Raw genomic sequence first — 27,975 nt, 5'->3', positions numbered from 1 at the left:
TGAAACCTAAACAAAAGCTTAAAGATCCCAACTCTTTTTGGTGCTATTTTAAAACGTGCAGTTAAAAAATAACACCACCAGCTACAAATACAGACAAAAAAACATTTGAGCCATTATCAGAAAAAGTTCAGGGTCTCAGAATAGAGGTGGAGTTGCTTTTGTTTACATTTAAATAAAACTCAATCATCAGATGTTTCTTTGGAAATTCTCATGATGACAAAACAGGTGTGAAAGAAACATTACAACACGTCCTGTAACAGTACAGGTGTCCTCTGGCGATTAACCCTTATTTACACTGTGGTTATGCGTCCTTCTCGATGACATAAGTGGATGAGTCAGGTGAAAAGGAAGACTATGTGTAACAAGCACTAACTCGCAAATTAGTGTGTTATGGTATCCATATTCAAAAACTTCAATGGAAACATAATGCAGAAGTAGATTTTTGCAAGCTGAATGAGTCTGCGTCACAGATTTCCATCCATGCAGTGAGTTTATTGTGCACAGTAAAGTCTAATTTAGGATACTTAAATAAGTTATTGGACTTTTATCCTGTCTGCTGTCATGTATGGTGACGTATTGGAGAGATTTCTCACTACTGTCAAAACGGGGCAAGCGCAATACCGGAAGTACAGGGAATGTACTTTCAGAATAAAAGATTAACAAATGACACATAACTTTATATGGTATTTGTATTCAGTGTTTACGAATTTACAATAGGCTAAACTGTGCTACTTTGATTTATGGATGAAAAATTGCGCAGTTATTCCGCAGTAAGCCAGCACAGACATGTTCAATAGCTAGCTGTGTGTTTTACTTTGAAAGTCACAACAGGAAGTCCACATTTTCTGTTGTTGTGGTAAACTTGTCGTTTTAAAACTCCGGGCACCTGTTGTGAAGGGAGGATTCGACACACACACACAGACACACACTCACGGACACACACCAATCACAAGTTACAGTCCGCATCACATGGAGAGGAGAGACGAGTCAACACGGCGGAGCTGAGCTGGACGGCGAAGACTTTTTTGGGAGACATCGCAGAGTGGGTGGATTAATTTGTCGAACAATTTTTCCGCTTCAGGGTTTTTCTTTTCCGGCTGCAATGTTCCAGGATCCCACGGCAGGTGTGTAAATGTTATCCCGTGCTTTTTTTTTTGCTTTGTTTAACTCGCTACAACCCCACGTAGTAAAAAAAGACGGGTTAAGTGGCGGTTTGTAAACTCCTTGAAGCCCGTTCAGATTTCACAGTGAAATGCTAGCATCGTTCTCTGGCGACGTTAGCTCTGTTTTCTTAAAGGTAAATTTACTTTGAACCTTTTCTAACATCTTAACGCACGAGTTCGGCATACAATAAATAATAAATAATAATAATAAATCACACATTTGAACGAATTCCAGTTTTCATCTGTTATAGTCATTCTGCCCAGATAGTAACAAGTGGGTGGCCGCAATGTCGCCGTGAGAAGTGGCTGAAAAAGTCCAGAATAAATGACGAAAATTGCTGCTTCGTAGATATTAATGGACGCCGAACCCACAGGTCAGCTAGTAGTGATTGCACGGCCTCAATGTGGATTAACAGTCGTGTGTATTTTTGTTGAACAAAAAGCAGTTAACACAATTTTGAAATAGGAAAGAGTCGCGTTGGTTTTTAATCACTTGTAAAAAAGAAAAAGTTCTGAACTATCCTGATATTCATTCATTCTTTCTTGTGGACAAACAAAAGTAAACAGTTTTTGAACTAATTAAAATTATTCATAATCTAATATCAGACACAGTTTTATGTCATAATTAATTTAAAGTGTAACTACATGTGTTGTGCTGTGTGTGAGGCACTCCTCTGCTGCTGTGATAGATCTGTTATTGTCAGGTTATGAGTTTAATTGTAAATGGTATGATTATTATGCTAACATCAGAAATACTGAGATTGATTCAGCACCACCATAACAGCTGGTTTATCTCGCTGAATAGTTCAAACTTTCATTCACGTTTGTGAACTGTCGCTGCACATGTGATTTCTTCTGATCATTTTATTATATATTGTCAATGTGGAAAGTCTAAATGTGCCACTAAGACTCTTGTCTCTCCTTGTCAGTGTTCTTCAACCCTGTTGCGGAGCAGGTCTGAGAACCGGAGGATACCAGGCATCAGGCCTGAGGGCCACCGGACCAAGAAGGCATGCTTGCTGCCATGCTGCGCCAGAGCACTGGTGGAGGGTCAGGAGGATCAGGAGGAGGTGGAGGAGGCGGCGGTGGTGGAAGCAGTGGAACTAAACTCTCCTTGGGTATCTCTCGACTCTCCAGCTCCAGTTTGGGTTCATCAGGTTCTGCAAGGGCCGCAAAGAGTGGTTCTGTGAGCTCAGACAATGCAGATGTGCCCGCTTCAGATCCACACTACATCATGCAGCTGGTCAGCGATGTGCGCAAGTTTGCTGATGTGCTTCTGCAGCTCAAAGAGGTGTTCAACTCCAAAGGTATGTCAGGCATAGATTCAGCTACACTAACCGGAACTCAGTCTGCGGAGTTAACCTGTTAATGATGTGTTTCCTTAAGAGCTGCTCGTTGTGAATGTTGGCTTTTTCATGGATATATTTTAAAATCAGACCTTGTTGCTGTGTGGAATGGGACACAAACAGTCTGAACAGTGTAAGCGGGGTGAAAGGGGATTTATAACGGAATGTAGCTGCCCTTCCATTCTTGTGGACATACTGTTGCTTTCGGCGCAGTGTACACAGTCCCAGGCCTATCTACCTGTTTTGTCGTGCTGTGGCCTTGGCTGCTCGGTCACTCAACCAGCCTTATCTCACTTATACTTTGCTGCTTATCTACCCTGTAAAGTACAAAATAATGTACCTTTAGTAGGTTTTCTACAGTTTTAAAGTCATAAATACACACATTCTTGCAGGAATAAAGCATACAGAATGAAGCAGCAGACCAATCAGTAATACATTTCCTCTTGATGGCAATGAAAGGGTCAGTTTCCAAACTGCAGACAAGTAGAGACAGGGCTGATGTGTGTATATTGTGTGGGTGTTTCTGGCATTCTTTCTTTGGTATGTTCGCTGTTGACTTTTAGATCAGATGCACATCTGTTAATCCCCAAATCTAAAGAGAGGAAGATCTAAATAAGAGTAGTTTTCCCCCCATTTACACTTCCATGACACCCAATCTCTGCAGAAAGGAATCCTGTTTTGGTGTATGTGTGAGTCTGTGTGGAGAGGTCAGTAAACGTGCTTGACCTGGCTGGACAGAGAGACGTCTCAGTGACCTGTCAGCATGCTGCTGATCAAAGCAGGAAATCAGGAGACAGATGTATGCAGCTTCAAGGAGCAGGATCTTAAGCTTTATTCAAGATGTGTGCCTTGAGCTTTTATTGTGTCACGTTTTCTGACTCATAGGTAATCAGATACAGGTGTCATGTCAGTTTGTTTAATAGTGGATTAAATATAATCAGCATGTAGCATGCAAGCACAGGTTCTAGGTACTTGACAAGGTTGCATTGCTGCCATTCTTAGCTTTGGGATTTGCAGCTCATCGTCAAGAAACCGGTTTATGAGCTGTCCTGTTTCTGAATTATAATTACACGTTTAAATCCTACACATAATCCAGCCTACTTTGCAGCTAAAGTACATGCACACAGGTCTAGTAAGCACAGGCTCCTTTATGCAGATTTAATCTCTCTGATGCCAACACGTGATTGTAAGGCAGAGAATTCCCATTAGACGGCTTATTTTGGCTAAATGCAGGAAGGGGTAGATTTTGGAGAAAACAGGGCAGACCGCGGTTTAGAAAGCATATCTCTCCTCCTTCTAGGAAAGTAGTCACTGATTTTAAATCATGACCCAAACAGAGACCAAAGTCTTGTATCTGTCTTATGACCGTTTTTCTTCTTGAACCCTTTGCAGGTTCAGTTACACCTTTCTCCACAGCCAGAAGCTGAAAAAACAGAACAAATTCTCAATTGTGTTTGAAGGCGTTATGTGTTATGTACTGTCCAATAAGAAAATAGAAAATACTAAATCTAACCCTCAAATTATAATAGCTCATGAAACGCTTTATTCTTTACGTCTCCATGAAATCGTGCCAAAATAGGATTCTTTAAAAAAACAAAAAATATATCACTATGTGTTGTAACTATGGAAACGTGAATGATTCACACATGCAGCCTATAGTCATTTGGGTTCCCATTTGTCCTCTACTGGTAACACATGTGCAGAGTTGGATATGAAAAGTTCACTGCGTAAACTGCACTAAAGACATGTAAAGCCCACAGTGAAATGCTGGTTAGATAGCATAAGTCTAAAGACAAGACATGCTGCCCAGTCAAGCTGTAATCAGCAGATCAGCCTGTGTTTTGTTGGTCATATCTGAGTTATTTATGCTTGCGATGTCCTTGTTAAGGTTTACGCTCTCAGTCTTTGGGAGTGTGTGCTCACAGATTGTTGGCAGCTGCTGACTCGTGCTGTGATTGGATGTGATTTAACCCCCCTCAACTAATTTATGGCCATATTGTCTCTGCAGCACATCACAAAGCTTCAAACCTCTCATTACTCTGGCCACTCACTGAAACCAAAGGGAACCCTCTTCTTTTTTTTTTTTCCAACCCCACAGAGCCAATAGTCACGGGCAATAGTCAACTTAGAGCCCTTCACGACACTGTCTGCTTTCACGGTCAATGATGTGAGTCTGACACCCATTGTCTAAGGAGAAATCTCCAGGCTAACATGCTCCTGCTAACTGGCAGCTTTTGGAGAAATGGTTCTTTCCCAAGTCAAGAATAGCTGTGGGCTGCAGGATTGATCCCTCGGGGGCATTCCTCAACCAAATGTATTTTTCTAGCAATGCACATGGGCCATAAATGGTAATTATTTCGTAGTGGCTCTGCAGTTGTGGTTGCAGCCAGTGACGCATGACTTGAGCTTTGTTTGTTACTGCTGCCTGAGAAGTGGTTGTTTACGTGCCTGCTCTGCTGTCAGGTCGATGCTGAGGACATGTCATCCTCACAGTGTGACATATATTTCCATTCTTTTTTGTTTTTTTAAGGTCGTGACCTTGTCCAGTGGCCATTTGTGAAGGACATGTGAGTAATTGGAGGGGATTATTATTTTGAAGGTTGCCCTTAAAAGAGGTCATGCAGGACATTTTGGAGACCAGATGAGCTGTGGAGGTGGTCTCTGTGGTCTTTGTGTTTGATGATGAATGGGGGCCCTCTGCGGCTCTTCGTCATAAGATTAGCGTGGCAAACATTTGGCCCTAGCATGTCTTCATTCAGACGCCGCACTGTTTGTTAGCAGTGTTTTTCAGGAGCTCATCGTCTATTTTTGGAGAGCGGGTGTTGTTATGGTGGCCTGCTTTAATACAACAGGTGTGTCATCTGTGTTTTCATACTCTGACTCTGCCAAGCAGAATGATGATGGCCAATTTCATGCGTCAGCTGCTTAAGAATGAAAACTGCAACAGTAGGCGATTGGGTGCTGGTGAGGTGAACATGCAGGAAAGGTTTTTTTAAATTCAATGCTACCCTTCAGTTTTACAATGAAGAATCAAATCAGTCGTCTTTTCATTGCAATAACTTAATGCTGCATCCTTTTAAGCGAATCATGTATTAGTTCCTTGTTCCATTTCCCTGTTTTCTCTTGAGCTGACCCACTAACAGCACAGATGCCAATCATCCTGTCTAGGAATGATCATAGTGTTATTAAAAAACAAAGTTTTATGACAGCTTCATCATTATTAGTCACAGGTTTAATTTGTCAGTGCTAATGGATGACACGTATGCCTGCACTCCTGAAGTGCAGGCATACTGTGTTTATTTGAGTCATAAGTGTCCTCAGTTAATCAGTGTGTGTCATGGAGGCTCTTTTCTTACCCTGAATGTGTGGTTCTGGGTTTTAATGATTAACAGGAATCCCTTAAAAATGCCCTACACATGTGTAATGTATGGTGATACTGTAATGCAGCTGACTACCAGGTGTGTGTGTGTGTGTGTGCTCTTTTTAACTTTGTCATAGAAAATAATATAATGGGTGCCTTTATGTTACTGGGTTTGTCATGTCGTGGGAAAATAAGTGTTGTTTCTCCTTTTCGGAGGCCAGCTGAGTATTTTGCCATGATGCAAAAGATTTGTGGGAAAGTGATCCTGGTCTGGGTCCTCAGAGAAAGCCTCAGTGCTATTTTAGCAATTTGTATTCTAAATCACCCCGTGTGAAACACCAGCCTAAAATTAGCCCTACTTGGGCTTTTCTCTAACCATCCCAGACTCTCCTAATGGCTGCAGCTATGCTCTGTTTAGACAGTCTATTCCACTGGGTCTGGGATCCAGCATCAGTAAAGCACTGTGAGCTTCTTCTTGCCTCCAAAAAGTTCCTTTTATGGCTCTTTTTACTGTGGCCATATTTAAAGTCACTGTAAATTATCCTGAGCGCCAGACAAAAAGCCTTCCCTGTCTCTGGGATATCCAGTTAGGATCATGGTTTGAAGGTCTGGTCACTAATTGAATTTTCAGAGGATCTCGATTTAATCACACAGTATACTTATCTTGCTAATTAAGCTGCCTAACAGGATTTATTACATTAGCTTAATTGTTGTGGGTGGTCCTTATTTAAAAGTACAGCTATTGTCTTAGTTGATGCACAAGGGTTATGCCTTTAGATTGTTCGCCTCCCCCTTCAGGATTAAAGTGCACAGTATTGTAACATATGGCAGGTCCCTTTATCCCCCCCTCGTCCCAGGAAACAGGAACATGAAAAGACTGCGCAGAGCTGGAAATCTATCGTTTGCTGTTGCACAATGTGTGCAATGACGGCACGCTGTACACAGGTGGCAAAACCATGCTGACCTGTCAAGTTTAATAGCACCAACTGAACTTGAAGATTTGTACGTTGTTTTCATGTTGTAACCCCGAGGGAGCTCCCTCTCTGTGTGAGTCTCTCCTTCTTTCCCTCTGCAGGGAGGATTTATGGTTATGGGCACTGTTTTTGCAGGGGCAGCTTTGTTCCAGGAGGCTGTCGATGTCTGCCACACACTGAGATAAAACTCCAGGATTCCCACACTGCATTATGGGAAGCAGTGGATTGTGGGCTCTGATACTCTGCTGGGCTACACAATGCTACTCATGACCAGTTGTATTTTGTACAGCTGTAAATCAAAAAGGGGCACTGAAGATATGCCAGAAACGGACATGGCACATGTTGAATCAATTACCTATATTACTTATATTTTGCAGATTTAAACTCCTTTTGCCTTTCCTGGATTAAAACTTATAATAAAATGCTTATTATAAGTATACAGCTTTATGCAAATAAAGCATTTACTCAATATCCTGCTACCGTGAACTACACGTGTGGTCACATTTTTTGCAATACTCAGAGGTCTTATAAAGTATATTATAGTTGGTAGCATGTAAGGTAAGTGATGGTGAGTGTTTTTATAAAATTGTCTGCATTGTCATTTTTGTATCCAGTGCCTAGCAGAGCCTGGTAGCTTTGTTTTTCCACCAGAACCTGAGGGCATACTCGCATGTGACTGGGTCAGCCCCACGCTGGGTAAAGGTCAAAACTTGTTAAAGGCCAGCCGTTGTCTTTATCCTCAACATTCAGTAAGGTTAAGAACTCCTTTTGCTCTGTACACTGAGAGGAGAGGATGTGCACAAAGCTTTATCTGTCCAGCCATCACACGTTAGGGTCGGTCTTATGGTGTCAAGGGTAAAGGTGGAGGCATTGGTTGAACTTTGATGAGCTTACAGCACACATAAGCAGCAGTACCTGTTTCTGTCTCATGAATTTGTGTCTCCGTTTGCATATTTTCTCTACAACGTTACAGGAGTTATGGTGTTTACTGCTTCAGATTGGCAGGTGTAGATCAGCATTGGCTCTGAATACCTTCACTCCCATGCAAGGTCTGCATCTGTTCAAGCTGTTAATTGTAACCATGGTAGAACAAAACAGTGCCTTATGCTCTCAGTGGGCCTATGTTTTTTTAACTCTTCAGATGCCTGGCATGTTTCCTTTTTCTATAACCATTTGAGATGCAGTTCCATTTGAGTGCATTAGACTGTTAACTTCAATACTTTGTGGTGCCCACTGAAACCTGGAAATTGCATCACTTTAATTTTATTTGAGTCAATTAAATGCCTTGACAGTTATGAAAGTATCTGCATTTTGAAGGTCTTCTTTTAGAGCACAAAGCACATTCCCTCAGGATTAGGATGCTAGTAAAGCTAAACAGTGTCCTCTTGTTCTCAATGCTGTTTGCCCCAGCCTCAGCCCCCTCACCTCCCAATTCTGCCCCTTGACAGGTGTACTGAAGGGGCCCATCTATGCACTTGTTGCACAGATCTCCCACTCTCTGGCCTGCTGGGTTCTCTTTTGACAGCATAACACAGCTTTTGGGAACAACTGTAGTCTCTTTAGCCTAATGCCTGGCCAGTTTGGCTGCCAGCTAGAGGTTGCACGGTGGGGGGATTTGCAGTTTCTCTTAAAGAAAGCATAGTTGGAATGCCAGCCATCAGAGCTTTGCATCAACTGTGGGCGGTGGCAGTGGTAGTGGGGATATATGGGGGGGGGTATCCAGAGAGAAAGGTTGCCTGTCTTTCCTCACTGTGACAGACAGCTCCAAAGAGAAATGAAAGAGGGGGAAAAACAAATTCTCCGCTCCACACTGAGTATCTCATTTATATTCGTAGGAATAAAAGAGATATTTTATGGTAAATATCTGTGTTGATGAGATGAGACATTAGAACAGTTCGCCCTTTTGACTGTTATCAGATCTTATCTGCTGTGCGAGTAATGTTCTATCTTTGGTTTCATCCTTTTTGAGAACGTATATAGATATTTTAGCTTCAATTTTTGCATTTGGTGTTCTAAGCTAACAAGCCTGACAAAGGCAGCAGCCAGCCGAGCGAGAACAAAAAAAAGCCTCCCACCTAGATGGAAGGTGCTGTGTGTGTCTAGCCTAGGGGTCTTTTTTAAATGCCGGTTCTTTGTGCGCGCAGTCATGGGAAAAATGGCTTCAAAGGTAAAGCAACAGGGAATACCTCTATATGAGCATAGAAGTCTGGAAAGGCAAAGTTCCCCTGCCTTTTACCAGCTGCATGTAATCTGCTAATCCACAGCGTGGACCACCGGTGGTCTGTCGACAGAGGTGGAACAGGGCCACTGACCACAGGAAGTATGTTGGGGTGGGGGGGTTTGTATATTAGAGGATGGTTGGGCCACCCATCGCAGTGACCCTGCACAGTGCTAAAGGTTAAGTGGACCTATTACGCTAGGCTGCCTTATAGTTCGGCAAATAGTTCAGATTTGGAATGCAACAGGTCATTTTAATCTGTGAGAGGTAAATGTTAAAGAATGTGCCATTTCACCCTTGACAATTAAATAAGAATCCACTTAAACAAAACAAAGGTCAGTAAGTCACACAGTGATTGATTATTAGACCCACATTTGGCTGCTTGTCTTTTGAAGAAGGACCCAGGAGCCTCTTGAAATCTAACCTTATTATAGCTTTTGATGAACGCTCAATTTCTTAGAAACACTACACAGTAATGGTTGGTTTAAAGGAATGTCCAGCTGGGGTATGTCTCAATAGGACACATGGAGAGGTTTTGGTTGACATTAGTCACAGTTTGCCTGTCCAACATACTATTTAGCCCCCTCCGCCTTGAGCTGCTTCCATTTGATCGGACCTCCGCAGACCCGGTTTTGACATGTTTAGTGATTTCACACTTGCTTTGTGGCAATACGCACCCTCCATTCTCTCAAATGTTTTGAAGCATAAATAATACATTGCTCCCATGATTTGCAATGCATGACTGAGCATAGCTAGGGTCGCAGCAAAAGGAATGTTGCCAAGTCATATTGTGTCAGGCCCAAGTGGAAGTTTTGTGCTTCAAAGAATCAAGCTGTTGATTTGTCCCCAAAGTGAGAGGGTAACCATATGGTACAAATCAAGCAGGAGCATCAGCATTTTTTTCAATTTTTGCACTGATGGTCTTGCACAACAGAAATACTCATGCACATTTTGTTGGTGTTCTCAGGGCAAATTGATTGACTGATAACTTGAAAGTAGTAGCTTTCCTTTGGTAAGGAGAGTCCGTACATAGTTTTTGAATAAATATTTAAAGTCAGTGAACTGAACAAGAACACTTATTACTGTACTTAATCAATAAAGTCTTATCTTATGTTGGTTGACACCAGCATAAATATTGTAGAAACTAGATGAGGAATTCTTTTACACCAAATGAGTTTGTTGCCTAATTTTATATTTAGAAGTCTATGACATGAAAGTGTCATCAGAATGTTTCTGGTATTGAGGTGTCATCTGGATAGTGAATGATCTGACAATGTTTTCATTATGGATCCCCCTCCACCCCTCGCTCCCGCAACTCCCGTCCTCACTCCCAAACAAGAGGCTGGAATGTTGGGTTTCCATGACGCTAATGAAGTAAAAACCTGGCAATGTGTTGCTGGCAGCCTCTGAGCAGCTCCTGATCCGCGGCCTCCTTCTCATCAGGATCAGAGTCTGATCCCCCTGTAGCCTTCATTCACCAGGGCTTATTATGCCCAGGAATGTCGCTCACACTCTCTCCTTCTCTTATAACCCCCGCTGAAGCAGGGATGTGGGGTGCAGGGGTAAATTTGGGACAAATCCCAAGGGAGAGTACTACCCCAAATAACACACAACCCCCTTCTTTTTTTTCTTCTGACTCCCATACCCACCAAAACTCCTCCCCTATTACTCCTTACAATCCTCCCAGTGCTAACTATCACACTTGGACAAAGACACACACAAACTCCAAAACCTCTTTCCCGTGAAAAGTGAAAAGCTGTTGTTGTGATTTATTGTTCCATAAATGCTTCATGTGGCAGGCCTATAAGGCGACCAGCCCCACTGTTTGCTGTTGGCCCCAGGGACAATAGTGAGTTTTCGGCACTCAAACAAGTCCTCACTCCGAACTCTGCAGACTTCCCTGGGGAAAACACAACGCTCTTTGCCGGCAGCTGTGTTTGTTTTCTGTTTTTAAATGGTCTTGAACTCATATTTGTTAATTGATTTTAACTTTTTCTGCAGAAGATTTCTCTACAGACTTTTAAATATGACATTACTTCTGCTGAGTAGTGAGATGTTCCTTTAACCAGCCCACCCTCCCTGGTGGGAATGGGTCTTCTCTTTGTGTTTTTCCTCCAGAATGGCAGTTGAGGGGTTAAATAATCAGTCTCTGTACATTATCCTGTGTCCTGCTGAGCTGGTGGACGCAACCATAATGTCTTGCTAATTAGCCTTCATTTAGGATTTTCCAAGAGGCCACACAACAGCCATTGATGATTGAAGCCTATAGAGCTTTGCAAAGGAAGACCCTCTGTCTCGTGGGTATTCATAGTTTGGGTTTGTTCTTAATAACCTCTAGCCTGCTCAAGCTTGATGCCTCCAGGACTTGGGATTCAGTTACTCTGCAGTTGAATAGAGTATATAGCCTGCGTGGGGATGATTAGGCCTTTGTGTGAATGTTGTCATTCATAGGATAATGTCCATAAATGGGATCTAAACTGACCAGGACCAATTAAGGGCTTAAGGGTTGAAGCAGCTCGTTGTAAACTTTGACCCTTATCAAATCATTGTGGGCTGGAGTCCCTCATGTAAGGTTGTAAGAATTTAGGTCTCTGGGAAAACTGGATTCTGTATTCTGAAGAGGATCAAAATGGCAAAAGAAATCTGGGAATTGATTTGGTAGATTCTGATGTTTTGCCACTTTTCAAATGACAAAGCAATATAGTCCAATGAGCCTCATTTACATTGACTGTACAGAGGTAGTGAGCCTCGGTTTGTTGTGTGCTTGTGCCAGAAGCACACCGCTGGCCCTTTTCCTGCCACATGGGGAGTTGGGCAGCTGAAACAAAAAGGTTGAAAGACTTGCGTCATCAAAAACCACCAGGTCCTCTGCACTGGAAGGAGCTGTTCATGGCATTTGATGAAGATGGATGAAGGTGGTTGCTAAGGTGAAAGATAGAACTCTCCTGGTCCTGTGGAGAAGCTTTTGGCAAACTTGAAGCAACAGGGCACATTGAGGAGTACTTGATGTGGTGCTGTGCTTGTCTTATGTAATTCTTTTGGCTCGTCCAGCGATCTTTAAGCTGTCTATTGCAAAGTTGGTTGGTTTGTGTGTGGTTATTGTTCACCTGGTGTTGGTTTCAAGTTGCCAGTAAAGTAGCACATAACAGTAATAACAACAATTTGTCCTTCTCTTTAACTTTTTGACAGTGAAACCTCATCCATCATATTTTACCTGACTTGTTAGTCAGTATGAACTTGTCACAGACTGGTCAGTTGGCTGGATTTCCGGGTCAGGCCTCAGCTAGCTTTGTCATGGCCGCCACAAAGACCCAGCATTATTAGCCCCACTGGCGGCACTATTTGTCCCATTCCCAAAAAGAGGGCTAACGAATAAAAGAAAAAATGGGAGACAGCTAAAGTCTTTCTGATCCCTCTTTCCATGAAGGGTAATCCAGGGGTGATCGTCAGCACAAAATGTGGCTTTGACTGCCTGTATCTATTCCGTGTGTGTATGTGTGTGTGGTTTTGTTTTAAATGTTTTTTGTTAAGAGGTTACCAGGAGGTCTGACTAATTCTAACATGTGACCTACATAATTATGTTTAACACATAATATGAAAACAAACTGCAAAGCAGCAGCCTACTGTGTATTTTGTGTGATTACAGTCTAGGACCGGAACACATCTTTAGTCACAATGGTAATTATGTGTGTTTGTGCGAGAGGGGAGAGGGAGCTTTTCCCTCCTGTACTAGTCACCCTTAGGAAAGCCACACGTTCTAGCTGTGTCAGAACATAGTCACACAATTCTTCCAATAAGTAGTAAGAATTCTTCACACACTTATTTCCATTTTCCCGTTCATGACCTCATTTCTTAAGTATGCCAATAGCACATTTTCAAGGTTACTTAATGCAAGGTGCTTTTTGTCCTTTGTTAAATGTTGGTGACTCACTGGTGCACGGAACCACATACCTGAGATGCCGTGTTGTCTGTTGTTAACTGACTAGCTAGGTGCTAACTACAGAAAGACCACAGTAAATCATGTTTATTTAGGCACTTAGTCATCAGGTTAGTTTGCACTGACTCTTTCACCCATGCTCTGAGGTCTACAGCTGCTGTGAATGAGTGGCTGTAGTCAGACATATTTAAGCAAAATGTGCACCATTTATTTTAGTTAGTCTGTAGGACACAACCTTCATGGTACCTTGACTAACAACCTGTCATTTTCACACCTCTATGATATCACATAGATTATAACTGTGACAGTATCGATAATGATCTCTTATCTCACATGGCAATTGTTGGTTGGAAATCACATAAATTCCAAGTATTAATGCCAGAACATTCATGTTCCCTTTTATGTATAAGCTTTTTTAATGCATTACTCTAGACAGTCTGAACCTTAACTGCAAGTCTTAAAAATAAATCATATCTAAAGTAAAAAGCATAATGCTTCACTGAGGATGTACATGATCATACTGATTTTATTATATGCTAACAGCATAATAAAACTGTTTTCCAGAGCACCAGGACTGCCTCCATCATGCGGTCCACGAGCGACTCGGCGAGTTGCTGCGAGTCCTGAAGGCCATTATCAGCAAACACCAGAGCCTCAACTCAGTGGACATCCTCAGTACAGCTGGAACTGTGATCGCCACGGTCAAAGGTGAGCGGAGATGACCAGCTCTCCTGTGAACACTCAGCTTTCCTGCAAACCATACCAGCTACTCCTCCACTCTTCCCTTTGGTCTGTTTTCTGTCTCTGCTTATCTAATCCTCCCCTCTGCCTTAACAGTCTTCCCTCCTGGACATTCTCTGTTACTGTGTCCTGTCTCACACACCGTCCTCCCAAAGAGCTTCCCAGGGAATGTGTTTCAGAAGCTTCAAAGCAATGCAGCTCCTCAGAAGTCACCAAAGTGCTTAGAATATATCAGCATGCATTTTTAAACCCCATACAGAGACTAAGAAAATAATATTTGGGAGTCAGATACTTGATACTTAAAGATGCATGCTGGAGCGGGAGCCCTTTGTCTGCCACTCCAGAGAGAACTACACTGAGGAATCCTATTCAACCTCTTCATTCTTTGAGATTATGATCTGGCATGCAGGTCAATTCTTAACTTGGCTGCCACACAAGAATCCCCTGAGTATACCTCGTCTCCATTTGCAATGCAAAGAGGGCCATAGAGGGGCTGCAATGCTTTTGAAAAGCTTCCATTTAATAAGGAATGGTGACATGATGGGGAGAACAAAGCCTGTGGAGGCCATGGTTATGGATGTGTGTTACCTTTACAGAAATATTTTGGAATGAGTTCGCGCACGTTCAGGCGCATGTGCATGCCATAAACAGTTATTATGGGCTTGCAGGTCCTGTCTTTCATGCAGTAACTTGGCTATTTATATGCCACTCAAACATCACAATAGAGTCAGACCAAGTATAAGCATTTATTGAAAAGGGCTGTGGTTTGACAGCTTAATAATCACTCTGGAAAAGCCTTATTGTTTAGGCTCTTGATAACATTAAGTGGATCGATTGCTGTGGCCTCTTTTCTGCCACTAGGTGGCCAGAATAGCCTACTGTTTAACCCCCCACTCTGTGACAGTATGTTATCAGCTGAGCACTTTGATCACTAATATCACTATCAAGCCTTGAAGCTGTTGATGCCATAAGGAAATTAGCAAGTCAGAGTCTGCATGGTGCTAATAAATTAGGTGTGTCATGTGACCTATGTTCTTTCCCTAAGAAAATCTTAAAGTCTCTGTTTTACTGTACATACTGCATGAGAGAATAGCTGCAGTGTGAGTTGCATTTCATACAGAGTTGATCATTCTGTGATGCTTGATATTCAGTCACATGTCATAGTTACACTGTTATATCACTCTCTTTTGGAGATCTCTTCTAATCCCTGAATGCTGCTCAGGCTCAGGACTTTGCTGCTGATGAGTGTTTCTCGAGTGTTGTGCTTTTCCATTGAAACAATACCATTTTTCCCTGATGATGTAACTTCCACATTTGGACCACTGGTTGGGGCCTGAGCGAGTACTGGCATTGTATTCCAGCAAGCCTCAGGATGTCCTGTTGGGGGTAGGGGTTGGACAGAAGAGGAGAGGAGATGTTAACGGCACAAGAGCTGTGTGTGATTTGAATGGTGGAGGCTACAGTAGCTGTTCTGGGGTTAATGAGAGGTTTTCAGGGATTCATGGAAATGGGGCCCTGTCCAACCACCTTTGGCAGGACCTTGCTGTGTTACAGAAGATTTTAGCATTGGAAATCAGTCCGTCTGTTTTTCCTTTTGCTGGATAGAAGAACCTATGAGTGGACCTCCCACAGACATGGAGCTTTGTTGGTGTTATGTTTAAGGCCATGGGACAGAAAAATTGCAAGTGCTGATCAGATATTATGATTAACGAGGCAATTTCTATTGAAGACAAAAAGAGGAGCAGCTTGTTTTGAGGTGGGTACTTGGTAGTTCTGCCTTTTGTATACATGGAAGGGGCTCCCTAGGAAGCATTCTTGTAATGTGTAGGCACTGGGAGTTGGTTGTTACTGTGTTATGTGTAAGATACAATGGCTAAAAGGACTGTATTACTTACTTATTTAAAAGAAAAATCAGAACGGATTCAACGTATTGTACGTTAACAAAAAGCTTTAAGTTGATTAAAACAATGGTAAACAAACTAACTGGTTGAGCTCAGCTTAAAGAGAACAACATAAGATGTTTGGCTTTCTATTTAAAATGTCTGCTGTGTGTCTTTGAACTCGAGAAATCTCCATTGTTCTAATGGAAAGGAAAGGCCGAGGAAATCATGGAGGCAGCAGTGACATCACTGATTTATTGCTGGCTGTTTGGTCTCATTTTGAGCATCTCTCCTAGTTTATTTTCTCTCTGCTCAGTCAGGACAGGAAGTTTATTGTGAGGACTGATTACAGCCGTATTTACGTCGGTGTTTTTTCTCCCCATTCTGTCCTCAGTCATCGCTGTGTTTAGACTTGCAGCAGGAAACTACTGCCTGACCAGATTACAGGCAAATACACACACATGCAGCCTTCGCTTATCTCCACTGATTTACCATAAAGTTGTTTTTGGATGCCTCAGAGGGACTTTTCAAATTTAAAACCTCTCCAAGATACAAAGTGAACACTTCCTCCAGCTCTCAGGCTTTTTTAGGAGTGCAGTATGAGTCAAAATTTTCATCTGACTCTGTGTTCGACATCGTTACAGGATGATGAATCATACAGAGGGATTGATGCCTTAAACGCAGGATGTAGTCAGCATGCAGGGGTCAGGGTTGCTCCCAAAACTTAACTCAGTTCTGCGTCATCCCACTTTGACAGGAGTGAACTTTAAGGAGGTGAACGAAGAGAACAAACAGAAGCTTTTCGGAGAGATCTACACTGCTATTGACACATTGGCATTCACATTTGGCAATGTGTAAGTATGATGTTATTACTGCTATCACTATGCCCTTTTTTGTCATTTTTGTTATTGCATTTAAGTAAGATTTGAAACATACCAGTGCAAGAACAGCAGAATGAAAAGTATACGAGGCACAGAATGGTAAATAAGAAGAAGCAAAGTAATTGAATAGTTAAAATGTTCTTTTAGGGACACTACACCAAAGTTTACATTAAACACTCATCATCAAATGTGTCTTATTGAGCCTTGAAGGGCTAACACTGAAATATAAACATGAGTATTAGCAGCATTAGAAGTACTGGTTTGGTTTATTTGACTAACATATTATGTTAAATAGTGTTGTCTAACCTTTGACTCTACAAATGTGGTGGTGTAGAGGAATAGAAATATATTGAGTAAAGTCATATTTACAGTTGTGTAATTTGCATATGATTTTTCCTTAGAGTGTCTGACTTCCTTATGGGAGATGTAGAGAATGGATCAGTGTTGGGGCTCCCCCTGACTAAAAGAAGCCGGGTAAGAAAACATTTTTAAAAATTCATTTATAGGTGCTCTCCCTGAACTGTGTTTGGCATATAGTATAGTATTCATAACTATTTTTGTGCATGGATTCATCATTCACCGTCCTGTTAACGGCAGGATGTGGTCTACAGTCTCTAAACTGTCAAGCAAAAAAAAAAAAAATGAAATGAAAAATTAGCCAGCAGCAGAGTTCAGGGGTGAATCGGGTACTTGCAGATTCCTGAAATGGCCTTTGTGAATGATGAATTGATGCTGTGCATTGTTGTTTTCCTGCTGCAGGTTTTAGAACTGCTGTACAGAGGAAGTCAAGGTTTTGATAAGCCTTGTTTAAGCTGTGCTCTAAGGAGAGAATTCACCTTCCTCTCCACCCGCTCTTGTAATTTTTTTAATTTTTTTTTAACATTTGTCTGTTTTTCAGTCTTTTGAGAACCTCTCTGTGGAATCTGGAGGATCCGGTCCTGAGAAAGATGATCCGCCGCCAGGTAAGACAGAAATCTAACACACAACTACTGTACTGTGCTGTGTGAAGTGTTTAAGGAAAAATAATCCTTGCATAAATCAATTTTAGAACAGAGCTGCTTATTTTTGTTCTGCCATGTCTGTGGGCTTATGCCACCTTAAACACGTATTAATTACTTGTAGCCTATCTGGTGTCAGCATTTCTTACCTTCATATGGTATTAGCCCACATCTCGAGCCACCAAGGTCAGTGTGGGCTTTTCCTGCTGACTCACTCACTGCTGATGTTGACAGCTAAACATGTATGTAGCATGTCTAGCATGTTGGATGTGGGTTGGCCAGCAGTCATGGTTAAGCCCATCTTTTACAACATCCCTGGTGGGATTCCCATCATTATCACAGGGCCATCTCCACCAGTCCGGGCCGAAGAGGTGGACAGGACGCTGCAGCGGCAGGACAGCGGTGTGGAGTCGGCGCTACTCTATGCTAAGGCGTGGTCCAAGTACACCAAAGAGCTGCTGGCATGGGTGGAGAAGCGCCTCAGCATGGGTGAGTTGGGACGCTGGTAGATTGTTGAGCATCTATGAGGATGGAGGAAGGCAGAATCTGTTCTTATAAATGTTTTGGACCCTGAGCTGTTTCCACTTATGCTCCATGCTGTCCTGCCCTGTTGTAAACATGGACAGTTTGCTTTTCAGCAAAGGGATGAACCTCAAAAGTCACACAGCTGACCAATCAGAAGAAAGAGACTTGTAGGAATGGGGTCCTTCAAACAAAGATATGTCTTATGTTTGATGCTATGGCATTCTCTTCTTTAAAATTACATCCATCTATGTCACAAAAAAGTAGTTTATTGTATGTACCCCTCAGATGTAATAATCATTCTTGTTCTCTCCCTGTTGTCCTAGCTTTAGTTCTCCTTGCTTTAGTTAAATATTAGCAGTTTTGAGCTTAGTGTGGCTCCAGGCATCACACAACGGCTAAAAATAAATGATTTTTAATCTGCTCATTATCTTGTAGCCACAGTGCTAATCTGGGGAATAATTAGGCGCCAGTTTCCTGGGAAATGTAGCTTATTGTCTGAGCTGGACTGAAAACAGTAAAGTCTTTTTTTCAAACTGAAGGTTGAGTTATTAATGAGACAGCTTTTGTTTGGTAGATTGGTTAATGAATGGTTTCAGTCAGAGAACTCAGTCAAGCTGTACAGTTCATTTATTATCCAGGTGTTTGCTTAACACATCTACTTTGGTTAATGCTTTACATGCTGATTTATTTTTATTGATTAGTATCTTGGCTCAAGACACAGCTTGTTTTTTTTTTAAAAAAACTTTATTTGTCCCATAATGGGAAGATGTGTTTTAAGTAAAAGTTCATACAACTTTGTTGCAGATATTGAGTGCGCCAAAAGTTATGCCAAAATGGCTGAAACTGCCAAGTCGCTTGCAAGTCAGCAGGTGAGTAGGTGTTGGAGCTGATTTCCGTTATATTCCAATTAGCTGTAAAGAGCTGACGTTAACACTTATCTCTTGTTTAAGGAGTTCATGCCTTTCCGTGAGATCTACATGACAGCTTTCAAACATGACATTGAATACAGCCAGCTGGTACTTCACACTGCAGCCGTACTCCAAAGCAACAAATTTATGCAGGTAATAAAGCTGCATTTCTGAAACGGGGCATGTCTGGGACATAAGAGGTCTGGCTGACTGTGTGTTTGATGGGGGTGTTGTGTGTTTCTTTGTAGCCTCTGCTGGCCAGAAAGAATGAGTTGGACAAACTGCGAAAAGAGGTCAAGGAGCAGTGGCAAAGAGAGCAAAAGAAAATGGTGAGTCGGCATCAGTGAAGGTTGCACTTTGAAGAGGGCCACACACACACAGAATGCAAACTGGACCACAAGATTCACTGACTGGGGAGCTCAGTCCAAGAATGCTCTTGAAGTGTCAAAGCCTGATATACACGTACAGACACATGCTTTGTGTTGTCATAAAGTCGTGAGGCTTGCCAGGACAGTCACATTGTGACACTAGTCTTATTTACTTCATGCCTTTTGTCTGTGAATGAACTTAACACGCGTTCCCCATCCAGCACGAAGCGGACAGCGCTCTGAAGAAGGCTCGGCTGCTGCAGGCTCAGCGGCAGGAGGAGTATGAGAAGGCCAAGGTATCCACCAGCCGTCTGGAGGAGGAGCAGACAGGAGGAGGAGGGGGAGCAGCAGCGGCCAAACAATTAGACAAGAGGCGCAGGCTGGAGGAGGAGGCCCTGCAGAAGGTACAGCACCTCCTCTGCTGTGACCCTTTTAAAGTTCTGTAGATGCTGAACTTGCTTGATTATTTAAGGTGCTAGAGGGTACCTTTGCTCTGCTTACTCAGTCCATCACATTTATTTGATCAGAGAACTTTTGTTTTTCCTTGTGTTGACAGGCTGAGGAGGCCAGGGAGCACTGCAAAGCTTGTCAAGTGGATGTCGGGGTGAAGAGAGTCGATCTGGCCAACACCAAGAGTGAAATTATCACTCAGATCAGGGAGATGGTCTCCCAGTGTGACCTCACCCTCAAGGCTGTGAGTCTTGAATTATACCAGTAACAAACTCCATCTGGGCAAACAAGAAGCCATAACATCAGTTGGTCCTTGTTTCAGGTGACCGTCAACTGGTTTCAGCTCCAGCAGGCCCAGGTTGTGTCTCTGCCTGTAAATCACCAGATTCTGTGTGAAAACGCCAAACTGTACGAGCCCGGCCAGCGCTACATCGACTTTGTCAGGAGCTTGCCTGCTGATGGACCACGCCTGGAGTCTCACTCGTTCGATTCGCCTGTCACACAAAACGCAGGGTGAGAAATCATGATATGGTATACAATCTCTGTGACTATGATCACAATCTGATAACAGCCTTTTTCTCATTATAGAGACACAGTTCATGAACCTCAGTGTAATATCACCTTTGAATTGAACTGAAACTGGAGGCCTTCTTTTGAAGGGGATGTGTTGATATTGAATGACGTCAGCCTTCTCACTTAACAAGTTTATGTTTACTGTGTCAGATGTAATCAGTGTTTATTGTGGCTCTCAAAGGGGCCACAATAAACAGTATCTTTTGATATTTGCGATATAAGTGTGTGTTTCAGTTTCTCCAACAAAACCTCCATCAGCAGTGGGAACAGAAATGCTTCTTTATAGATTTAAAGTGTAATGAAGTAGTTATATAGTAATACTCTTCAGAGGAATGCAGATCTCACTGGTGAGGGGTAGAGAGGGGGGGGGGGAGAGGGAGGGGGCTTGTTTTGAGAAAAAGTAAAACAATTGGGTTGGCCAGGTCTTCCTGCGGAAATGACTGTGGTCATGGGAGAGAAGAGTTGAGTCGGTGGGCTTACCATAAACCACTTTGATATACACAATGGGCATTCTATATGTTGGTGATTTTTAGCTAAAAGTTTTGGTTAAAAATAGTTTAGTTGACACAGGTTTGTGGTCTCTCTCTCTCTCACACACACACACACACACCAGACAGATGGAAATAAGAGAGTGCTTTGTTCTCACTTTAGTTTTCTCCCCTGACCACCGCCCACCTCCCCCCTCTCGACTCTGATCCCTCTGATCAAAAGAATTCAGCTTACAAGAGAGGAAATGAAACACACACACACAGCTGCACTCACATGCACCCGGAGCTTTAGTCTTGAAAAGGTTAAATATAGACCACTGACCTACTTATTGTATAGCGTGTCATACATTAGGATACTCTGGTTAACAATGGATGGCATCATTTGATGTGTAACAGCCATTCCCAAGCCTATCCAAGTCAATTAATCATCACTGGATTGTAAATAGCTGTCCTTTATCCTTTATAGTCTGATCTCATGATGTCATAATCACTTAGGAGTCTTTTCATTACTGCTAGAATATGCAAATGAAATACTACTTCCAGCTTTTCAGTTTTTCATCTGAATTTCTCATTTCCTCATTTGATTTTAAGATAAGGAGGTTTTAAAAATGTTTGTTCCCCTCTACTATTTTCCACCACAGGATGCTTTTTAACAAGCGCTCACTAAGCGGCAGCCACTCCTCCCACAGTAACCTGTCACAGGCATCTGTGACCTCTGACCTCCTCGGGGGAGACGATGCAGACAGTCCCATCAATGCCCAGCACCCCAAGATTGCAGAAAGACGCTCCAATGGTAGCAGTGACATCCAAGGTACTCTTTGTGTTAATATATAACCTACTTCATTTAGATATGAGCTGTTTCCACAGTACACAAATCTGAAATCAAAACAGGAATGAATGAATGAATGAAAACAGATGACAGGCTGTGCAAAATGTTTAGAATAACATGTGGAAAAAAAGAAGGTTTAAACTGAACAGCACTCAACTGAGTACATAGATGAGGCCCATTTAGTTGAATAGACAGCTGTTGTATGCATCATATGTAAGGCCTTCACATAGGTAGTTTTATTTCTGGTGCCCTTCCTGCTATGCCATTTCTCACATTCTCTCTTTTTTCATCCAGCACTTCGGATTCAGGGCCCGTTTCGTCCATGGGCCTCTGCCAGTCAGGGTGGAGGGATGTGCAGTGACTCAGAAAGTGCTGGAGGGAGCAGCGAGTCCCGGTCCATGGACTCCCCCACTGCAAGCCCAGGTAGGGCCGTGAAGATGCTCCACACAACTCGGATAATTCTCACACACAACTTCCATCAAAGCAAACTTTGCTCGTTGAGCTATCACACAAATAAAAACACACTTACTTCCTGTGAGGCTTTGATGTTTGCTGTTTAGCTTTAAAAGGTTTCCTGGCCTTCACTACTTGCACAGCATCACATACATAGAGACACCACACAGTGAGAAGTTCTCTTCTCATGTCATCCCTGTGTTAGCTTGTGATTTCTCACTCACATGTTTTGCTTGTGTATATTTGGATACTTAATAGTTATGTTCCCTTTAAACCATTTACTGAATGACACATTAAGAACTTTTTTATTTGATTTGATTTTATCTTAAATTAAACTCAAGAATGTCCTTTACATTTCCTAGTTGCACAGTAAGATCAGGGCAGTCTGTGGCTGGTGGAGGATGGTAGGTTGTTAGTACACCATTAGCATGACATTAAGTGATCATGGTATTTCCAGCTAAGCTGAGCTATCTGCTGTCTTTTCTAGCAACCCCACTGAGTGTAAAATGATCTAGGAGTTTATCCCTGATTAGCTTCTTTATGTAGCTCATTAGAACATCAACATCATGAAAAACGGGCCTATTGGTAGCCATTGATCAGTCAATGTAGGTGAGACTCAACCATTATCACCTACTGGTGGTTAAAACAGGAAGTTAACCACACCTTTTCCACATGCAGCATTAAATTCAGTGGATTGCCACTGTAGTTTTCATTCACACCACTCTAATGTGGAGCAGAAGAGAGAGAAACCAAAAGATAGAGGCTTGGTATGACTGTGGAGATGTGGACTTACTGGTGTATCCTGCCTATGTACTGTTCAGGAGACTTCAAGAGAAGATTACCCAGAACCCCCTCCACTGGCACCATGTCGTCTGCTGATGACCTGGATGAGAGAGAGCCTCCCTCCCCCTCTGATAATGGTGAGTGAGATTTTGTTCTGTCTGTGTTCTGCAGATTCTTCTTATTGTTGTTATTATTATTTATCATTGGCTCCCTCCGCTCTGCAGGTTTAAATGACATTGTGATTGAGACAGCCAGCTCCCCAGGACCCTTCAGAAACACTCAGATGTCCAGAGCAGCTCAAACCCACAAGCTAAGGAAGCTTCGAGCTCCCTCCAAGTGCCGCGAGTGCGATAGCCTGGTGGTGTTTCACGGAGCAGAGTGTGAGGAGGTAACCTTGGATTCTTTTCTCTTTTTAAAAAGAACAAAGCGCCATCCAACCATGATGCTTTAGTAAAACAGTCATTCAGATGTTTGCAAGCTCTAGATGTTCACTGCCAACATTTCACAACAGCTTCTTTATCTCTCATGCGACTAAAAATCAAACAAAAACAAAAGTGAAAAGCCACCTCTCCCCTCATCAAAATGTTTGAATAAGGGAATAAAGGGCAAAGTTTAAAATGGCCACAAGCTCTCCGCAGAGACTGAATCCACCAACTGGTCTCAGCCGGGGAACAGCCAGTGGAAACTGAAGACCTTTTGTTCGTCTTCTGAGGAGTCCTTTCTATCAACCCCTCTACTGTTGACTTTAGATCAAGTTTCTGTCCATGTTTATTAAATACACAGAATAAGACAATAGCAAAGGGGTTACTGGAAAAAATACATTTTTAAAATGAGTTATGCAACGCTGGTGGACATATTGACAGGAAAGTGACATACAAATGCGACTGACTGTGGCGAGCTGGAATCGTTTCATGGTGTTGAATTGAGGGGTCACTTCTCAGGGTTGTTCATAAGAAAGACTACTCTGTGAGCATGTGTTTTGGTGCCCACTCTAAAAAATGTGAACCAGCTAGGGATAATAGTTTTAATGACTCCTGATGTGGACCATAATAGTGTCTTTTTCACAGAAAAATGCTAAAATATGCAATTTTTACTTCACTTGATGCTTCTGCAACAATATAAATGTTGTATCTTATCTGTTGTATTTGAAATGTTTTTACATCTATGTCCCTTTCATAACTGCAACATGTGTGGATTTGCAGTGTTCACTGGCCTGTCATAAGAAGTGCCTGGAAACCCTGGCCATCCAGTGTGGCCATAAGAAGCTCCAGGGCAAGCTCCACCTGTTTGGCATTGACTTCATTCAGGCAGCTAAGAACAGCCAGGACGGCATACCGTTCATCATAAGGAAGTGCACATCAGAAATCGAGAACAGAGCGCTCAACATCAAGGTACCTTTAATCAAAAAGACTGAATTACTATGGAGAGTTAAAAAGTAATTTTGAAAAAAAAAATACACACAGTAGTCTGGTGGGTCCGGTTAATATTCTGCAGCTTTTGCCCAGTTTCTCCATGGTGATTGAGAAAAATGCATCTAATTTTCCTGCATGTGAATGCATTTTGTTTTTGTGCTCTGAAGGGAATCTACCGCGTGAATGGTGCCAAGTCTCGGGTAGAGAAGCTGTGCCAGGCATTTGAGAATGGGAAGGACCTGGTGGAGCTCTCAGATCTTTATCCTCACGACATTAGCAACGTACTCAAGCTCTACCTGAGACAGGTTGGTCGGTTTGAACTGTATTATGTCGTCAGTTACTGGTTATAAGTGGTATAACAAAGTAATATTGGTATCAATGCAGTGGTGTTTATTTGTCTGTGTTTATTTTTGGCATGTGTTTCCCGCCTCTTGTCTCCTAAGTGCTTATCTCCATTCTAATTTTGTACCACTTGTGTTTTTCTGTACATATTTGGCTTCTCTGTTTATAATTAACTTCCTTTCATTTGTTTTTCTAATTCATTTTTTCCTCCAAACTTTCCAGCTTCCAGAGCCGCTCATCCTGTTCCGTTATTATAACGACTTCATTGGTCTGGCCAAGGAAAGCCAGAGTATCATTGTGGAGGAATTAGAGGCGCTGCGGCTCAGTCCCACCCCTGTGACCCCTGCCCAAGTCAGCGTGGATCTGAACCGAGTTCTATTCAAGATCAAAGATCTGCTTAGACATCTGCCACCAGCTCATTATAAGACACTGCAGTTCCTCATAGAGCATCTTCACCGGTAGGAACGCTAGCACCAATCATGGGCTTTCATACATACAATAAGAAGAGACTCAGTAGCATAATGTGATCTCTCCTTCCTTCTTCCTTCCTCTGTCCAGGGTGACAGAACAATCAGACGAGAACAAGATGACAGCCAGCAATCTGGGTATCATCTTTGGTCCAACACTGATCAAGCCAAGGCAGGCAGATGCTGAGGTTTCCCTTTCGTCTCTAGTGGACTACCCCTATCAGGCACTCATTGTGGAGCTCCTGATCAGACACTACCAGATGGTCTTTGACACCCCCCTCAGTCCTCTGAGTGGCACCTCACCAACAGATATGGATGCACAACCCCGTCCTGATTCCCGCTTTACCCAACAGGAGAAGGAGCAGCAGCTGAGCAGGCACTCAAAGTCACTGGGTGACATTAAGGAGGTAATTAGCACTTTGTATAATTTGAAGAGATGGTTAGCACTGTTTCTTTGAGTAAAAACAGTGAATAGCCACCACCACCATTCCAAACCCTAGTCAGCTCTTGCATTACATGGTAGTTGAAGTTCTGTTTTCTGATGCTATTTTTTTATATCTTGCCTTTACAGACGAGCTCTAAGGTTTATAAGAGACATTCCTCCATAATTCCTTCTTCGCACTTATTGGCTGAGGTTGAGGAGACCATGCCGGGCCTCGATGGAAGTGGCTTTGAACCTGGTCAGTATTTCTAAATTAAAGGCACCATTATTAGTCCCATAAATGCCCAGGTTTAAGTCTCAGGTGTTAATGTTTTAATCTCTCTCTTTAAAGCTGATGAAGTCGATTCAGAGACCCTCAATGGAGTTTTGTCATCAAGTGTCCCCGAGGTTCCGAAAGCTGGAGAAAGAGGCCTTTGTCGATCTCAGCACGTCACGGTTGCCAGAGTCCAGCTTCGCCACCCTCGTAACAAACTCTCCTCCCGGCCAGTTAGCATGCCAGCCGAAAGGATACACAGCCAAGGCCAAATAGACGAGAACAACACCAGGAACAGCGCTGACCAAGATGACAGGAAGGGAGGCAGTTGTGATCAGTCCATCGAAGAGGTGGATGAGACTGAGAATACTAAATTGCGAGCGGGCACGCATTACCGGAGTACATTTATTGACACCCAGACGTTACGGAGAACTTGGGACAAACAGTACAAGCATGATGCTGCTTCCAGAACTGTCAGAATTATGGCCAGTTCGACCACAGAGAGTCCAGCAACAGATGCCAACAACTTATCGGTCTCTGTGCCATCATCCGCCTCCTTTGGAAGTACAGGGAGCACCATCAGCACCATCTACCCCAACAGACCTTACACAGTCGCAGTGCGGCCAAGCAGGACTTTAAGAAGGGAGGACAATGTAACCAAGTACAACCCCATTGCAACCGTTTTTAGGGCACCCAGGACTCTTCAGCCTCCCCCTGGAACCTTCTACAAACCCCCTTCAGGGAGCAAAGCTAAAGTGCTGCAGAACTGTGTGTCGGCTCACAGTGCTGAGGAGGAAGATGACGACGATGACGAGGAAGAGGAAGAGGAGGAGGAGGAGGAACTGGGGCTTGAAATAGAGGTGTCTGTAGATGAGCCCCTTGAGGAGGACATTGAGGTGGAGCATGCGGCCATGTCTCAGTCTCCCAGCTCGAGCCCAGAGGAGATGGGCCAAAATCAGGCCAAACCAGTGTACCAGAGACTAAGGCCCAGGCGCCTCCAAGAGGTCGAGCACAGAGAGGCTCATTTTGTGTAATCCACTAAAAGGCTGGTCGACTGTGAACATTGTGCCGTATGAGAAGGAAACTCTGACTCTGCAAAGAAAATGACCGGAGATATGAGTACAGGCACTGTGTGTAGAATTGTTGTACTACAATATTATTGGTCCTTTGGTCCTCAAAAGAGAAACATGATGCACTTAAAATGCTGTTTATCATGAGTCACAAATCTTTCATTTACCACTCAGTACACCACTCTGGCAACCACTCAGAATATTTATAATGTTTTTTTTGTAAACTGTGCAATTACATTTTTTTGTTTGAATGTTTTGTATTAAAATCTTACAGGTTCATTATCTATATATGTTTAAATACCAAAAACTATGTTTGAATCAATACAATAGTGCATGCAGCCACAACATTCACAAAAAGAAAAAAATGGTGCACTTACCTGACATCATTGTCCTCGTTGGAGTTGTTATACCTGCTGTAAGTGTTCTTAAACTGTTACACATAGGTTATAATTAATCATTTTGCTAATAACATGTGTATAAAGCGTTGATATTTGTTACAGGCTGTACTGGATCGCTATGAAGCATCAGTTGCAAAGGGTATCCAGTGCATCCACTTGTTTTTACACTTTTGAACTTGGATGGTGTCAACTTGTTTGAAAAGCTTTTATGATATGCCACAGAATTCTGTCATGGCATTATTCATTTTAAATTGACATATAATTTTTTAATAACCAAAGCTGATTTTTTTTTTCTTTTTTTTTTTTTACATCTTAAGTAGTCTTATCCATAACCTAAACCTTACAGCTTCTGTGTAAGTATTAGGAAGTGCATCATTTATTTAAATGGTATCTGTTTTTCACAGTTGTGTACAAGGTTGACAGAATGTTGAAAAGTTCAGTGTAAGAAAACAGGTACATGAAAACAAACACCCTTTTGTAACTTATTAAAAATATACCTGACAACTTTCAACCGTCCCATCTGCTGTTGTTTTGTCAAAAGTTCACAATTTCTGTTATGTTAATGTGTGACTGATCCAAACAGCTAAATTGGGTTCAATTATATCCTTTAAATAAGGAGGGATTATAACCATGGTAGGATTATACAGTATAATGAAGGCGGGGTCATGTAGGCCTGTACAAACTGGACGAGAGGGAAGTGTTAGCAGTCTCCCAG

The 27,975-nt window shown here is 42.5% G+C and overlaps 1 protein-coding gene across 2 annotated transcripts; it reads left to right on the top strand.

The window, feature by feature from the left end:
- The first annotated feature begins 913 nt into the window (after positions 1–913).
- arhgap29a (Rho GTPase activating protein 29a) lies at positions 914–27,771 on the top strand. Of its 2 annotated transcripts, XM_028432712.1 has the most exons (23): positions 914–1,124; positions 2,093–2,470; positions 13,564–13,707; positions 16,378–16,474; positions 16,903–16,975; positions 17,400–17,463; positions 17,842–17,988; positions 18,829–18,893; positions 18,975–19,085; positions 19,181–19,261; positions 19,522–19,704; positions 19,857–19,994; positions 20,073–20,263; positions 21,453–21,622; positions 21,935–22,063; positions 22,915–23,013; positions 23,101–23,264; positions 24,079–24,267; positions 24,456–24,593; positions 24,853–25,088; positions 25,189–25,504; positions 25,669–25,777; positions 25,871–27,771. In XM_028432712.1, the coding sequence occupies exons 2-23, from the start codon at positions 2,176–2,178 to the stop codon at positions 26,824–26,826; spliced, it is 4,095 nt and encodes a 1,364-aa protein (XP_028288513.1). In that variant the 5' UTR covers positions 914–1,124; positions 2,093–2,175; the 3' UTR covers positions 26,827–27,771. The 2 variants fall into 2 exon arrangements, with proteins under 2 accessions (XP_028288513.1, XP_028288514.1); XM_028432713.1 differs by lacking the exons at positions 914–1,124; positions 2,093–2,470; positions 13,564–13,707 and adding an exon at positions 15,137–15,496.
- Positions 27,772–27,975: the final 204 nt, after the last annotated feature.

Source organism: Parambassis ranga, chromosome 20, assembly GCF_900634625.1.
Source record: "Parambassis ranga chromosome 20, fParRan2.1, whole genome shotgun sequence".
NCBI classification, from domain to species: domain Eukaryota; kingdom Metazoa; phylum Chordata; class Actinopteri; family Ambassidae; genus Parambassis; species Parambassis ranga.
Note: the sequence above shows the minus strand (reverse complement) of the source record. Positions and strands in the feature narration are given on the sequence as shown.

Coding starts and splice junctions, on each gene's coding strand:
- arhgap29a (XM_028432712.1), top strand. CDS start 2,176: ATGCTTGCTGCCATGCTGCGCCAGAGCACTGGTGGAGGGTCAGGAGGA. Junction 2,471..13,563: donor AGAGGTGTTCAACTCCAAAG/GTATGTCAGGCA, acceptor ACTGTTTTCCAG/AGCACCAGGACTGCCTCCAT. Junction 19,086..19,180: donor AAAGCAACAAATTTATGCAG/GTAATAAAGCTG, acceptor GTTTCTTTGTAG/CCTCTGCTGGCCAGAAAGAA.